Genomic DNA, 13,948 nt, shown 5'->3' on the forward strand with positions numbered 1-13,948 from the left:
TGGTCTTAATGGCATTTAGCTAATCATGTCTTCTCTTTATGTTTTAGACGAAATAGTCTCTAATATTGTCTGAAGCTAGGAAATCATGTCCTAGTATCTAATATTGCTATACTACGAGACAAAAGAGGCTGTTATATATAAAATCTTAAAATTGACCCATTATTTATGGGTTAAAGTTTTACCTTAAAACAATATTAGGGTTTCGTTTGTTATGTTACATAGGTCCAGTCCATAGGCCAAGAGGACCAAAAAAAAAAAAAAAAAAACTCTAGGGTTTGATATATATACACCTCCAGTATCCCAAAATAATGCCTATGAATAACTCTCCACATATACTTATGTATAATCTCTCGAAGTATACAATTGATTTAACCTTTTTTTTTAAATTTACATAGGTATAATCTCTTAAGTTTTCTTCTAAATAAAATGATCTCTTAGGTTTTTGTGTTTATTTATTTATTTGTGTTACTTTGTGGCTCAAATTGATTAAAAAAATAAAAATAAATAAAAAAAGACCAAAACTAATTTTTTTAATAGATGAAAAAATTTCATTGTTCGATAACATTTGGAATTGCTATATTTTTTAATTTTGATTGACATGACTTTTTGTTTTTTGGTTTTTAACAAAAGAATTAGATATATGCTAACATGCAAAATTCCATCACAGTTGCAAATTTTGGCACCAACAATCTAAAGTTTGATCTCCAGACTTGGTTGAGTGCTGCCATCACAAATCTTGCCACATGCAATGACCAACTTGTTGGCACTAACATGAGCACCATCTTGAAAAAAAGCATATCAATGAGCTTAGAGAAAGTAATCGCATTGGTTAGCAATGGGTTGGCTTCTGTGCAACAATCACTTAATGATACAATTAGTGATAGTTTTCAATCCTGGTTTACTTCACATGACTGGAAACTCATGCAAGCAAGTGAGATTTTGGTCAACAATACAGTGTCATCTGATGGATCTAGTGACTACAAGACCATCATGGATGCAGTTAAAGCTGCGCCATCTATAAGCTCAAAACGTTTTGTGATCTATATCAAGAAAGGTATCTATAGGGAATATGTGTCTATCCCAGCTGACAAATGGAATATAATGATGGTTGGTGACGGTATCGATCAGACTATCATCTCAGGCGATCGAAGCAACGCCACTGGTTGGATTACATATAAGTCAGCCACATTCGGTAATTAACAAATATCAACTTATCCTTTTATTATATATTTTCTTAATGCAAGATTAATTAATCCTAAATAAATATCTATGGAACAATTACCTGCTTGTTTTGAAATTATAAAAAATATATTTTGTGCCACATCTGCATGGATTTTGTACATCAAATTGATTTCTATGTAAGGAAAACTAATTTGGATAAGCACCATTATTAATTAGTATTAAAAACCAAGTTATGCAAAGACTTAGATGATATGCTAAATATTTATACAGTATTACAAACATTATTTATTCTAATATTGTCATATTGTATATTCCCTTGTGCAGCTGTTCTTGGTAGAAACTTCATAGCAGTGAACATGACATTTGAGAATACAGCAGGACCAAAAGGAGGCCAAGCTGTGACACTTCTATCCCAATCCGACTTGTCAGTCTTTTATCGTTGTGGCATTAGGGGATACCAGGATACCTTATATGCAAACTCTAACCGTCAGTTCTACCGTGAGTGCAAAATAAGTGGCACTGTTGATTTTATTTTTGGAGATGCCATAGCCGTCTTTCAAAACTGTGATATCCTACCAAGACAAGCATTGCCCGGACAATCTAATACAATCACCGCTCAAGGCTGTCAAAGTCCCAAAATAATCACAGGCTTCTCATTTCATTTATGCAATATATCTGGAGATGTGAGCCTAATTTCCTCACAAAATCCAACCCCCACATTCCTTGGCAGACCATGGAAGCCTTATTCTAGAACAGTTTTTATGCAATCTTACATGAGTGACATCATAGTGCCGGAAGGGTGGCTACGATGGAATGAGAGTTTTGAATCGACCTTATTTTATGGAGAGTACAACAATCATGGGCTAGGCGCAATTACGAAGAAGCGGGTGAAGTGGATAGGTGTTCATGTTTTGGATTTCTCTCAAGCCAAGCATTACACAGTCTCTCAGTTTCTCAAAGGAGACTCATGGTTGCCCTCTACTGGTGTCCCATACGATGGAGGATTGGCAAGCAAAAGATTTTAATTACCCCAATATGCACAAGATAGTTGTAGTATTTTAACAATCTTTTATTATTACTTTGTTTTCTCTCTTTACTATCTTTCCAGTGTTTTTTATCTAATAAAATGAAATGCTACTACCAGAGTGCTATTTATGTTTGGTTTCCTTTTTTCCGTTGTTATAATTGTAGAACCGTTCTCCAACAAACATTAAAAAATAATTAAAAAAAAGGGTCTCTTTTATGTCCTAGTCTGTTCGTGTGCGCACGAAGAGGGGGGGATTGTTGAGATGTGACTTTTCCATTAGTAGTTATGTTGGCTGGATGAGTTATGTGTGTAACGTATAGAGATGAACATGTTAATTCATCCTAATCCGAACAAACAGTTAGGATTTTTTTTTTTTAGAATCAAACAATTAGGATATGGATGATATGAATAGCAACAGGTTTTCATTTAATAACCCATACATGCTTTTGACTTGACGAGATCGTGTCAAACCCATACCCGACCCAATTTTCTCAGCAAGTCCTTGTTATAAAAAGGTCAATATGGAAAAATATCCACGGGTTTGATCAATTACGAAAGCACCCTCAGGGATTTTAATTCTTCCTGTCTTTTTTTTTTTTTTTTGGGGAGGGGGAACACACACATTCACAAAGAAGAGGGAAATAGATTTTAATATAAAAGTGCACCACAAATTCTATTCAAAACTCTTTTTTAAATCTTGCTAAAATTTCTATGTCCACCAAATTAACCCCTAAGACTAACTTTCAACCGCTTTTATTAAAAAAAAATATATTTGACCACATTAAAAAGACTCATCAATTCCTCTTCTCCATGCAATCCCTATTTCTACCACCCTCCTTGTCACAACCCAAATCTATAAAACATGAATTCAAATACATGACTAATTATCAATCTACCATATTTCAATAAAAGTAAATTACTTCCGAGATATATAAAACTCCAAATAACCTAAACCCTTAAATAAACCTCTTACAACTCATAAATGTCCACAATTAGAAATAGATTCCCAGTATCATAAAATCTGAAGCAAAATAGAGATAACTAAACTCCTATAATTAATGTCAACAATTATTGAGGTCGCCTAAGTTCTTCAAAGCTCTATTCTCGTACTTTGCCAAGCGCTCCAAATGAATTGCTCTCAATAAGACCTTAATATGAAATTTGTAAGTTGAAGGGTCAGCCACACACTCCAATACGAAATTATACTTAACATACAATATAATAGAGTAAAGCCAAGCATGAGTATTTTGAATTCTCAAATCAACTCAATAGTATCAAATATAGTTTCCAAGCACGTAATCAGTCACTTAATTCTTATGTAATAAATATCTCATGAACATTCAAAAACACATACAAATAATTGTTCAAAATATAGTGCCACATAAACACATATCAAATATTTTTACATATAACCCTATGAACGGGGACCAACATCTAACCCCTGTTGACAAGGATCATTACATAGTATCACTTACAACCATGTGAGCAAGCTTACACATATGCATGATCAATTTGAAAAAAAATTAATAATTCACATATCCCAAAAGCAAAGTTTATGCAAAATATAAAAAATTTACTTAGTAATAATAATCATATCAAAATACATTGACATATGGCAAATCATAATATCAGATTGAGAATAAGAAAATAGATGCTCGACTCTTTTAGGGAACATGTGAGAATTGGAGAGTTTATAAAATATTTTACAATTATTGAGTATGTTTGAAAACCCAATTTGATAAAAGAAACATTTTAAATACTATTTGGAAAAGGGAATAAATATTCAAAATCACTAAGTTTTAAACAAATTTAAATTGTTGGGTTAAGATAGCCTCCCGATTAATTAATTCAATTACCCAAGTTTGATTAATTAGATTAAATTGCATGCAAATCATGAAAGCACCAATAAATCACCAATTAAACTAAATGCAGCGGAAATTAAATTGACATTATGATTTGTTGACAAATGGGGAAAATATCTCGCAAGACAAAAACTTTGCTGGGTGATTTTAAGGTTACCACTTCCAAGAATTCACTAATAAACAATCAAGTGATAACAAGTATAAGGAATCTTACAACTACCCTGGTCTATCCCAAAATATCAAACTACAGTTGAACCCTTATTCCAATATCCAATTACACTTGATCTTGTAGTAGTCTTCTTTCCCTTGATGCACAAATCTCCAATTTGTGACTACCCTTTGCACGGATCCCAATACATGACTAACTCCAGCAACTTGAATGGGACAGGCTGTCACGTCCCAAACCTAATGCCCGAATTTGTGACCATGACCGGCATGCTAATATCAAGCTTAAACTTGATATTAACAAGAACCAACTTAACTTTTTACAAAAATTTCCCTCTTTCTTTTTATTCTTGTTTCTTTACTTATATAATATAACTTTTCACTTGACATTCAGAGCATCTACACTGTACTTAAAGATTAACATAATCCACCAGTTACTCAAATTTGAAATTTCACGTAATACATCTATTAATACTTTAAGGTACACACTTTCATTAGATCCTAACATACATAATACTACAAAGCTAAACATCAAATTGCTAATTTGGGATTTGTACTTTTAAAACTAAAACCAGCTCCTTCCAAAACTCGACTAAGGTTCCCTCTGCTCCAAAATAAAACCTGTTGATTAAAAGAGTGGAAGGGGTGAGTAACACAGCTTAGTAAGAGTAAGATACATAATAATTTAATAAAGATGCATATAAATCAAATCATTTCATTTTATAAATTTTTAGATAGGAGAACAATCTTTTCATGCATAGTATTTTATACTATTCATAATAATAACTTATACGCTCTTCATAGGAAAATAATTATTCTCATTTTTCTTATTAGAACAATATTACCAAAACCTTTCGGATTGAACTTCTTCATTTTTCTTACAAAGTCACCAAATATAATATTGATTATTTAAAATCATATACGTACATACATACTTATATATATATATATATATATATATATATATATATATATATATATTCTCATTACAAAATAATCATTTTAACTTAAATCAGATAATTGGTAACTTTGTCTTAAACTAGAAACATCTTAAAGAAAAACAAAACTTTTCTTCATAAATTTCTTCCCGTAAAATATTATAACTTTCATAATTATAAAACTTAATGTTTCATAAAGAATAGATTTCTGATAACTTTTTAACATAAACTTGTACTTTCATAAGAAGCTTTATCTTTATAGAACACTAAAACATTTTCATCAGATTATTTATCTTTAAAGCACAACAGAACTTCAGAAATTCTTATTTTTAAAGAACAGCTTTTCTTTTCATTAGAAATTTCTTCTTTTCATGAGAGCTTTTATCTTTTTAAAATGCATTTAACTAAAATCATTCTCTCATGATCAATAACATAATATAGTTGTTCATAACATATTGGTTTGTCCATATCTGATAACTCTGTACAGAGAATGCCTCATCACATTTGGGTGCCCTCGTGTGTATGATATTGTCCTCTTTGGGAGGCCTGATGGCACATCTCCTCAAGGTTTTGTTCCTCCCCACCGTCCGTACACATTAGGGAGAAGGCCTTGTTCAGATTAGAGTTACGGGCAGCCTCATTTCCTCTACTTTAAATGGCCAAACAAATAACATTTTTTTTATGGAAAGCCAGTAATTAACCCCTACTGGCCGAGTTCAAATCACCAGAGGACATAACCCGAAAACATTTCATACTTATACATCATACTGAAATTCATAATTTGCATAACATTTCACAATAATAGCATTTCCATTATTTTCTTTAAACATCATGTTCCTGGAATTAGTAATGGCATAAATATGCTTAAATCATATACATAAGGTTTCGAAAGCTCACAAACATATCATTTTCTAAAACATGATTATATGCCATATTTCTAATAAAAAACCTTTTAATGCATAATACACTTTAAAATAACCTCATGACTTACCAAATGCTCATATAACTTATCCCTTACTTGAAAGTAGAAGAACCAAGAGCTTAAAGTCGAAGAAGCTTAGACTTGGGTACTGGTAACACCTGCACGAAAATCAAAGCTTATTACTATATTACTCTTTATCATAAACTTACACATTCATCTCAAAGTCTATCTCTTATAATCAATGAAATCCTAATTCCACCTCAACGAGGTTCCCACAAACACAAAATACATTCATCAAACCATATGATGTACTAAATCATAGAGAAACCAAAATTCTCACATTCATAGCGTATCTATAGAAGAGCCAACTTCATTTCAAAAGGTGATTTGAGATTAGGAAAATAATGCATGCATAAACATAAACTCTTTTAAGCATGGTCATATAACCATATACACTCACATGGCAACTTACAACGCATTGAACAAGACAACTTCATAAAATCAATAGTAGAATGGTTTAGTGCCTCTCCTTTGAGTACTAAACCTTGAACCAAGTTATAAAAATTAATATATGATCTAGACATACCAAAAGATAAGCATATTAAATTATAGCTCCAAACATTCCCCCTAACTTTAGAATTAAATCCTCATAGTTTGTTATATCATTTACTGTTCACTGTTCATTTCAGCAGCGTATGCCTCATTTGTAAAATACAAATGGGCTATCTTACACATCCAATCTTCATGAAATTTTACAGAGAAACTCATATGGATATCTAGTAACTACCATATCAATTACGGAGTCAAATCATGAAACCATGATTTACTAAAAATCATATAAGACAACATACTCAAATCTGTCTTGACAGAATTTCATGCAACTTAGAAATTAAACCATTATTTTTATATTGATTTAAATTATGTGAGACCACTTCCATTACAACCATATGTGTCTTAGAATTCGTAAAAAATACTCCTAGAATCCTTATTCTCTATATAAAATTTAATACATAATTTATCATGCATAAACACAGAATATGTCACAGTGACAGCTTTGCAACATTTTCTTGTAAATTCACAAACAATTATCAAACGATGGTATTTTCATATGAGAATTTTTATACACTCATTAGACATGTTAGAAAACACTTACATATAGTCATTTAACCATTTAGAGCAAAATTAAATACAAGAAAAATCCTAGCAGTAACATCAAAAGTACTCATCCTAACTTTTTCTTACTTCCTTAATCATATACAATCATTAATTAGTAAAAACCCTAATCTACCTTCAACAAATCTCCAACACAATTTCAAAGCTTCTTAAAACAGCACATATATATAGACTTACAAGTTTCCTAATTTTACAAACCACAAATACCAACTTCTAACAATCATATTAGAGAAACATAGAAGTGAACTAAAGAAAACAATCACACCATCAAATACCCATAATCAGATGAGGTTTAATTTACTTACCCGCAAACTTTGAAGCTGAAACTTTAGTGTTAGGCTCTTAATTTCATCTTAGAGAGAGGTATCTATGATTTTTGGTGAAAGAAAATGAGGGTTGTTGTGAGATGGTGCTGCCGTGTAAGAACAAGGGAAGAAGAAAGAAATAAGAACAAAGAAAAAGAATAGAGAAAGAAGAATTAGTGATAAACTTTCTAGTCCAGCCAAGAAAAGATAAGGGAGAAGGATTAGTGGGGCACGTGCCTTAACTAGGAAAGAAAATGTTGACTCACCTTTTCAACTTTTAGCTTTTATACTTTTTACCCTCACAAAGTTCTATATTCTAGAAATGTCCAAATAACAAAACAACTATGCACATATATCCTTACCTTAAACATTTAATTAAACACCAACAACTATATATATATATATATATATATATATATATATATATATATATATTTATATATATAATAACTTACCCACTTAATATAGTTTTGTACATGCTTATACTTAGTGTATATATATAATACAGATAACCATTTAGTTATTTATAATCTTTACAATTCTTATCCAATGGCATTGTAAAATAATATATTTATTAAATACTCTTCTATTAATTATAGAAATGAAATGGCTTAAAATAATAATTAACCATTCAAACACATGGTTTAACTATAAAGTTGGGTCGAGGTGTTACACAGGTTGTAAAGTTCTTCACTTCATCAGCAATGAAGATCAAGAAGCACTAGATTACAAAACTCTATGGCGTACAAACGCAGTAACTTCTCACACAGAAAATAAAGCTCTTGGTCTCTGTTTTCATGTGTGGCGACTTTTAAAATAAGTCTTATATATGTCTAAGGTTGTGAGAAAAGAAATCCTAAACAAATGCATCAACATGGGTCGAAATTCAAATATGAAAATACTGAATTTGTAAAGCTCGATAGATCGAGTTGGTGTCAAGCTTAACTAGTAAATCTCGATAGATGCCATCTGTAGAGCTATTTGTTGAGCTTCAGTAAGATGGCTTTTCTTCACATGTTTTTTGGATCAATCTTCATGTCTTTAATACAACTACTTGTTGTGTATCAAACTCAACTTAGATATATCTAATTTACGAGTAAAGTGCGTTTTGATAAAGGATTAGCCAATTACATATAAAATATGACCCTAACATAGAGGAAAACAATCTTTTTGGAAAAACATAGATTAAAATTCATTTATTTTCCAAAAATGAAACTTTGTTTAGAAACAATTACTCAAAAGTGAAGTTCTCTTGTTTAATACTTTAAAAGTGGTTTTGATGAGATTTAGAAAAGCTAAGCTTTAAAACATTGACTTTTAAGAACTTAACACATAAATTTGTGCCTATAATGCATAATATATATCATATCATATCATATCGTATACTATATATAATAGCAGAAGTTTTTTCCTGCAACTAAGGTGGTTGCGACATGTAGGAAAAATGTCCATTCAACTTTTAGCGACGTTCACAATTAGAAACTAAAAGCCAATAAATTATACTGTTTCACAACTTTATAACACCGTTTAACAGCCTTTCGGTATAAAAACGAAACTAACGAGTTAAAATACAATTAAAGGCTTGCAATACTCCCCAAAAAAAACTTGCGATACAGAGAGAGGAGATAGAGTTCGTAGGCATCAACGTCAGTTCCCTCACCTGGCTTAGACCACTAGAACTGCAAGCACTTAGAGAAAGAGCTTGTAACCCACACCAAGCCCGGCTAGCACCATCAGTTTTCCCACCACCAATCGTTCCCTCACCATACCCAAACTGTAAAGTTGTGATTTACAACTGTTTATGTATTGGCTTTAATTCCGTGCCAAATTTGATTGTAATTTTATTCAATCTTTTATACCTTGTATTTTATGTGGGATTTTATTGTAAGGATTGTGTGTGAGAGAGAAAGTGTGCAGACTCAAAACTTTTGAAGGCAGAAGAATTCTATCGGGTATCTCGCGACTAAGTATCCCACGAAGAGATGCATGTGACCTGCACATGACTTAAATGCGAAGAGTCATGACAGATGGTGGCAATTGGTTTTCGTGAGTGTCTCGCGAGTAAGGTCTTCCCGCGAGACACCTGCGAAACAGTCTGTTTTGCTATTTTTTCCTATCTGCTCCACTACATTCTCAACCACACTATATATACCATCATTACCCACATATTGAGTAGAGATCTTTTCAGAAGAGAAAACCCTAGCCTCCACCCTTGAGAGTGTGAGATTGTCATACCCACAATTCTACACACAATTCTTTGTGGTTTTCCTCTGCTCTTACCTCTCCATTTCTAAATCCATGAGAGGTTGATAGCCTAAAGACTTACCACATCCTTTCAGAGTGTCAAGTGAGGATTTGGTGCTACTAGGAAGCATTGGAAGAAGCCAAGCTTTAGCGGATGCAATTGGGTGTATTACGGGATCCGGAGAGCTAGACAAGACACGGTTCCGAGTAGCCTTGTTGGAGTAGGAGCTTGGAAGGCTTAGGTACATCGGGTAGATTAGGCTTAGAGGGTCTCTTGCTAACCCATGTATCCCAACTGATTGTCTAGTGGATTGATTATCGCTTGGAGGGTGGCAGAGAGGTTTTTCGCCGAGTTCTTCGGTTTTCTCTTCGATAACACATCGGCGTGTTATCTTGTGTTTGCATCTCTCTTCCCTACTCTTTTACATTCTATTATACTGTTGTGTTACTATGTTTATGGATTAGATTAGCTTGTTTGTTTATCCGCTCACATTTACACTATTCCACACTTAGTATTAAGTTAGTGTAAAATCAATCGAGCTGTAACTTTAATTTGGGGGTCTAAATAGCTCTTGTGTTTTAACACAAATTCGAGCTTTCAATTGGTATCAGAGCAGGTGCACTTGCTGTGGTTTTATTACCTAAGTGCGATCCAAGGCCCTTTTGTGATGGATCGGTCACAATCTCTAAATGCTCCACCATACTTTGATGGAAGCAACTATGCATTTTGGAAAGTTCGTATGAGGGCATTTCTTTGTTCTATAGATGAGTCCGTATGGGATTCCGTTGAGTATGGGTATGTTAGACCCACAACAGCTTAGTCTGAATGGGACAAGGCAACTCTTGCGTTGGCAAACGCCAATAGCAAAGCAATTAATGCTATATTTTGTGGTGTGTCTACTGATGAATTCCACAGGATATCACATGTGAAGACAGCTAAGGACGCTTGGACGATTCTTGAGACTACCTATGAAGGTACCAAGAAGGTCAAGGACACAAAACTTCAAATGCTTCCCACTCGATTTGAAGAGCTTAAGATGAGTGACGATGAGTCATTCGACTCATTCTATGGGTAGCTCAAAGAAATCGTGATTGCCAAGCTTAATCTCGGTGAAAAGATTGAGGATGCTAAGGTGATGAGAAAGATCTTGAGGTCCTTACCTAAGAGTTATCATGCGAAGGTTATTGCTATAGAAGAAATCAAAGATTTGGATGAGATTAAGATTCAAGAGCTAATTGGATCTCTCCATACATATGAACTTGGACTGGCTTCTCACAAGCCAAGCAAATCTCTTGCACTTAAAACCATCAATGAGAGGATGCACAAATCTTCTGAAGAAGATGATGTGGAGAAAGAAGTAGCATTCCTTGCAAAGAATTTTTGAAAATTCCTAAAGATGAAGAATAGTGGGAAGCCCTTTAGCAAAGGAAAGTTCTTATCATACAAAGGTGGTAGAAAAGAGTTCAAGAAGAAAGATGGGATGGACTCTCATACCTCCCAAGAAGTTGTGTGCTTTGAATGCAACGGCCATAGGCACATCAAGAAAGAATGTTCCAACTACTTGAGAGGGAAGGGCAAGGTGTTCACCACTACTCTTAGCGATTTCCAAATTTCAAATTCAGACTTGGAAGAAGAGTATGACAGCGACGGGAACTATAGGGCTTTCATGGCAATTACCTCCATTGAATCTAAAGATTATTTAAGCAATTTGGTAAATGAACTTGGTGAGCACTCCGAGGGTGAGGAAGTTCAAGAAGCATATGATTCTTTGCTAGAAGATTGTGGAAAATATGCCAAGGTTGCAAATCATGCTGTGAGAAAGATGAAGAAAATTGAAGAAGAGCATAAGTGTACTCTTGTGCAACTCAAGGAGGCAAAATGTGAAGTTGAAGGACTAAAGGGAGAACTAGTAAAAGCTTACTCTAAGATCAAGTTTCTAGAGCTTGAAATAATTCAAGCCAATGTCAAGATTGAGCATATCTCCACCAAGAAACTTGACAGTGTGTTGTCATCACAAAAATCTTCACATGACAAGACCGGTTTGGGCTATACCGGAGAAGGAAGCTCCAGCAGCGAACCAAAGAAGGAAGTAAGGTTCGTATCAGCCAAGAGTGTAGAAAAGCTTAAAGAAATGATGACTGAAACTGAGAACCCAACTGTTGAAAAAAGAACCAGTGGTGTTAGAACAAAAGTTAAAGGGAAGTCATTATCCAAAAATCAGAGGGGGCCTCAAGTGAAGCATGTGTGTCATCATTGTGGCATTCAAGAGCATATAAGACCCAACTGTTTCAAGCTGCATGCACTTAAGAAAGCTGACTCAATGCGCGGCCAAGAAAGTTCAAAGAAGAAACCAAAGGGAACTCAACCCCAGGGATAAAATGAAGGACATCTCATTGGAGACGTCATGGAAAAACTGAAAAACATCTCTCTATGCCTTGCTAGCATCACTCTGAGATTGGAAAGCTATGTTGGTCATACACCTCCATCCAAGGCTTTCACCCAAAACACTAGAAGAGTGTGGGTGAAGAAGGGTACCCATGCATGATTTATCTCCTATGTCCATGCTTTAATTCTTTCAAAGTGTAGCTCATAGGTTCATGCATCATGTCATGCAATATCTTCTTGTATCACTGCTTCCGTTTCGTAGCATATTTCTTTTGCTAGCTGTTTTTGTTTGTGTTTTTGTTGATCTTACTTTCCATGTTTTGTTTTGAGTGTGTTGAAAAATTCAAAAATCATAAAAATTTGAAAAATCTTCAAAAAGTTTGATCGCTTGTGTTGTGTATGTCACATGTGAGTTTAGCCCAGTACTTTCGTACTAATGGCGTAGTGCATTTACAAGCTTAGCTTATTTTGTATGCACATCTATCTTTGTGGGACAAATCTTGAAATCCATGTGTGATTGTTGTAAATCGATCTTCAAGCTTGTCATGAATGATTAGTCAATAGTCTTATTAGTCTTGATACATGCATAGACTTATGCCTATATCTTTTCCCACGTTTTTATATTTTTGCTTAAAGAGCTCATCAAATGTCAAATCTCGAAAAGAGATATTGAGCTGCAAAAGCCGTCGCACATACTAGTATTTAACTAGGAAAAAGGGAAAGCGACTTGTATTGAAATGCATAGTGCCTCAAAAAGCCAAAGGCTCTTTCACAAAGTTGAAATATCAAATGTTCAGGCGTCGATCTCAAAAATGAGATGTACTTTGTTCAAAAATTGATCATATGTGATGTTTTGTAATGGAGCCAAATGAAAAGCTTCAAAGCCATATAATTATTCTTGTGGGAGATCATATACGTCCATTTCTATAATTGAGATAGTCTACTTGACTTAGTACTAGTTGTGTATGACTTGATTGAATTGATCATTAAAGCTTCACTCTAGACTAAGGACTTTTCCACATTTGATACTCACACACAACACACAAGACTTTGTTCAATGGATGCTTATTTCATTTGTGTGATTGTACATAATCAAATGTGATGCGTATACTCAAGTTCTTGTCGATCAACACCAAAAAGATTTTTAAGTATTTTTAGATGTTTTTGAAAGTGTTTTTATATTTTTTGTGCTTTAAGTTTTTTTTTTGTTTCAAAATGCATTTTTGTGTTTTCTTCAAAAAACTGGTTCAGAGGCATTTTTGCGAGTATCTCGCGACTTAGAGCTACCCGCGAAAAATGGTTAAGGGAAATTAAAAAACTCACATTTCCATCTAGAGAGTCTTGCTACTGTCTGGTGATTGTTTCGTGACTAAACACTTCTCGCGAAATGGTTTTAGGTAAAATATGGAATTTTTTCAAGTTTACACAGAAATGTTCGTGAGTATCTCGCGACTGTGTTGCTACTAAAAGCTGCTCACAAAAGCTTCTATGTGTCTCGCGACTAACTTCGTGACTCTCTAATCCACGAAAAACACGTGTTTTCAGTTTTTATGTAACAGATGTGACATGTTTTTCAAACATTCTCATTTCCCTCACTTTGCCTCTCGAACCCCTCTCAACCCAAAACTCTTTCTCACTCAAACCTCATCTCTTTCAAGCAAAAATCACTGCAAAATCACTTCAAGGTATGTTATCTAAACATTGTTTTTCATTTCTCTCTTTGATTTCTGCAGTTTTTATCTTA

The 13,948-nt window shown here is 33.8% G+C and overlaps 1 protein-coding gene across 1 annotated transcript; it reads left to right on the top strand.

Moving 5' to 3' along the window:
* The first annotated feature begins 783 nt into the window (after window positions 1–783).
* LOC142616652 (pectinesterase/pectinesterase inhibitor PPE8B-like) lies at window positions 784–2,207 on the top strand. Its single transcript, XM_075789457.1, has 2 exons — window positions 784–1,192; window positions 1,507–2,207. The coding sequence occupies exons 1-2, from the start codon at window positions 802–804 to the stop codon at window positions 2,205–2,207; spliced, it is 1,092 nt and encodes a 363-aa protein (XP_075645572.1). The 5' UTR covers window positions 784–801.
* The last annotated feature ends 11,741 nt before the right edge of the window (window positions 2,208–13,948 follow it).

Source organism: Castanea sativa, chromosome 11 (assembly GCF_040712315.1).
Source record: "Castanea sativa cultivar Marrone di Chiusa Pesio chromosome 11, ASM4071231v1".
NCBI classification, from domain to species: domain Eukaryota; kingdom Viridiplantae; phylum Streptophyta; class Magnoliopsida; order Fagales; family Fagaceae; genus Castanea; species Castanea sativa.

What these genes read in the sequence shown, in the direction of transcription:
- LOC142616652 (XM_075789457.1), top strand. Translation starts at nt 802, where the DNA reads ATGAGCTTAGAGAAAGTAATCGCATTGGTTAGCAATGGGTTGGCTTCT. An exon ending in ATATAAGTCAGCCACATTCG is followed by an intron (nt 1,193 to 1,506) that starts GTAATTAACAAA and finishes TCCCTTGTGCAG; the next exon opens with CTGTTCTTGGTAGAAACTTC.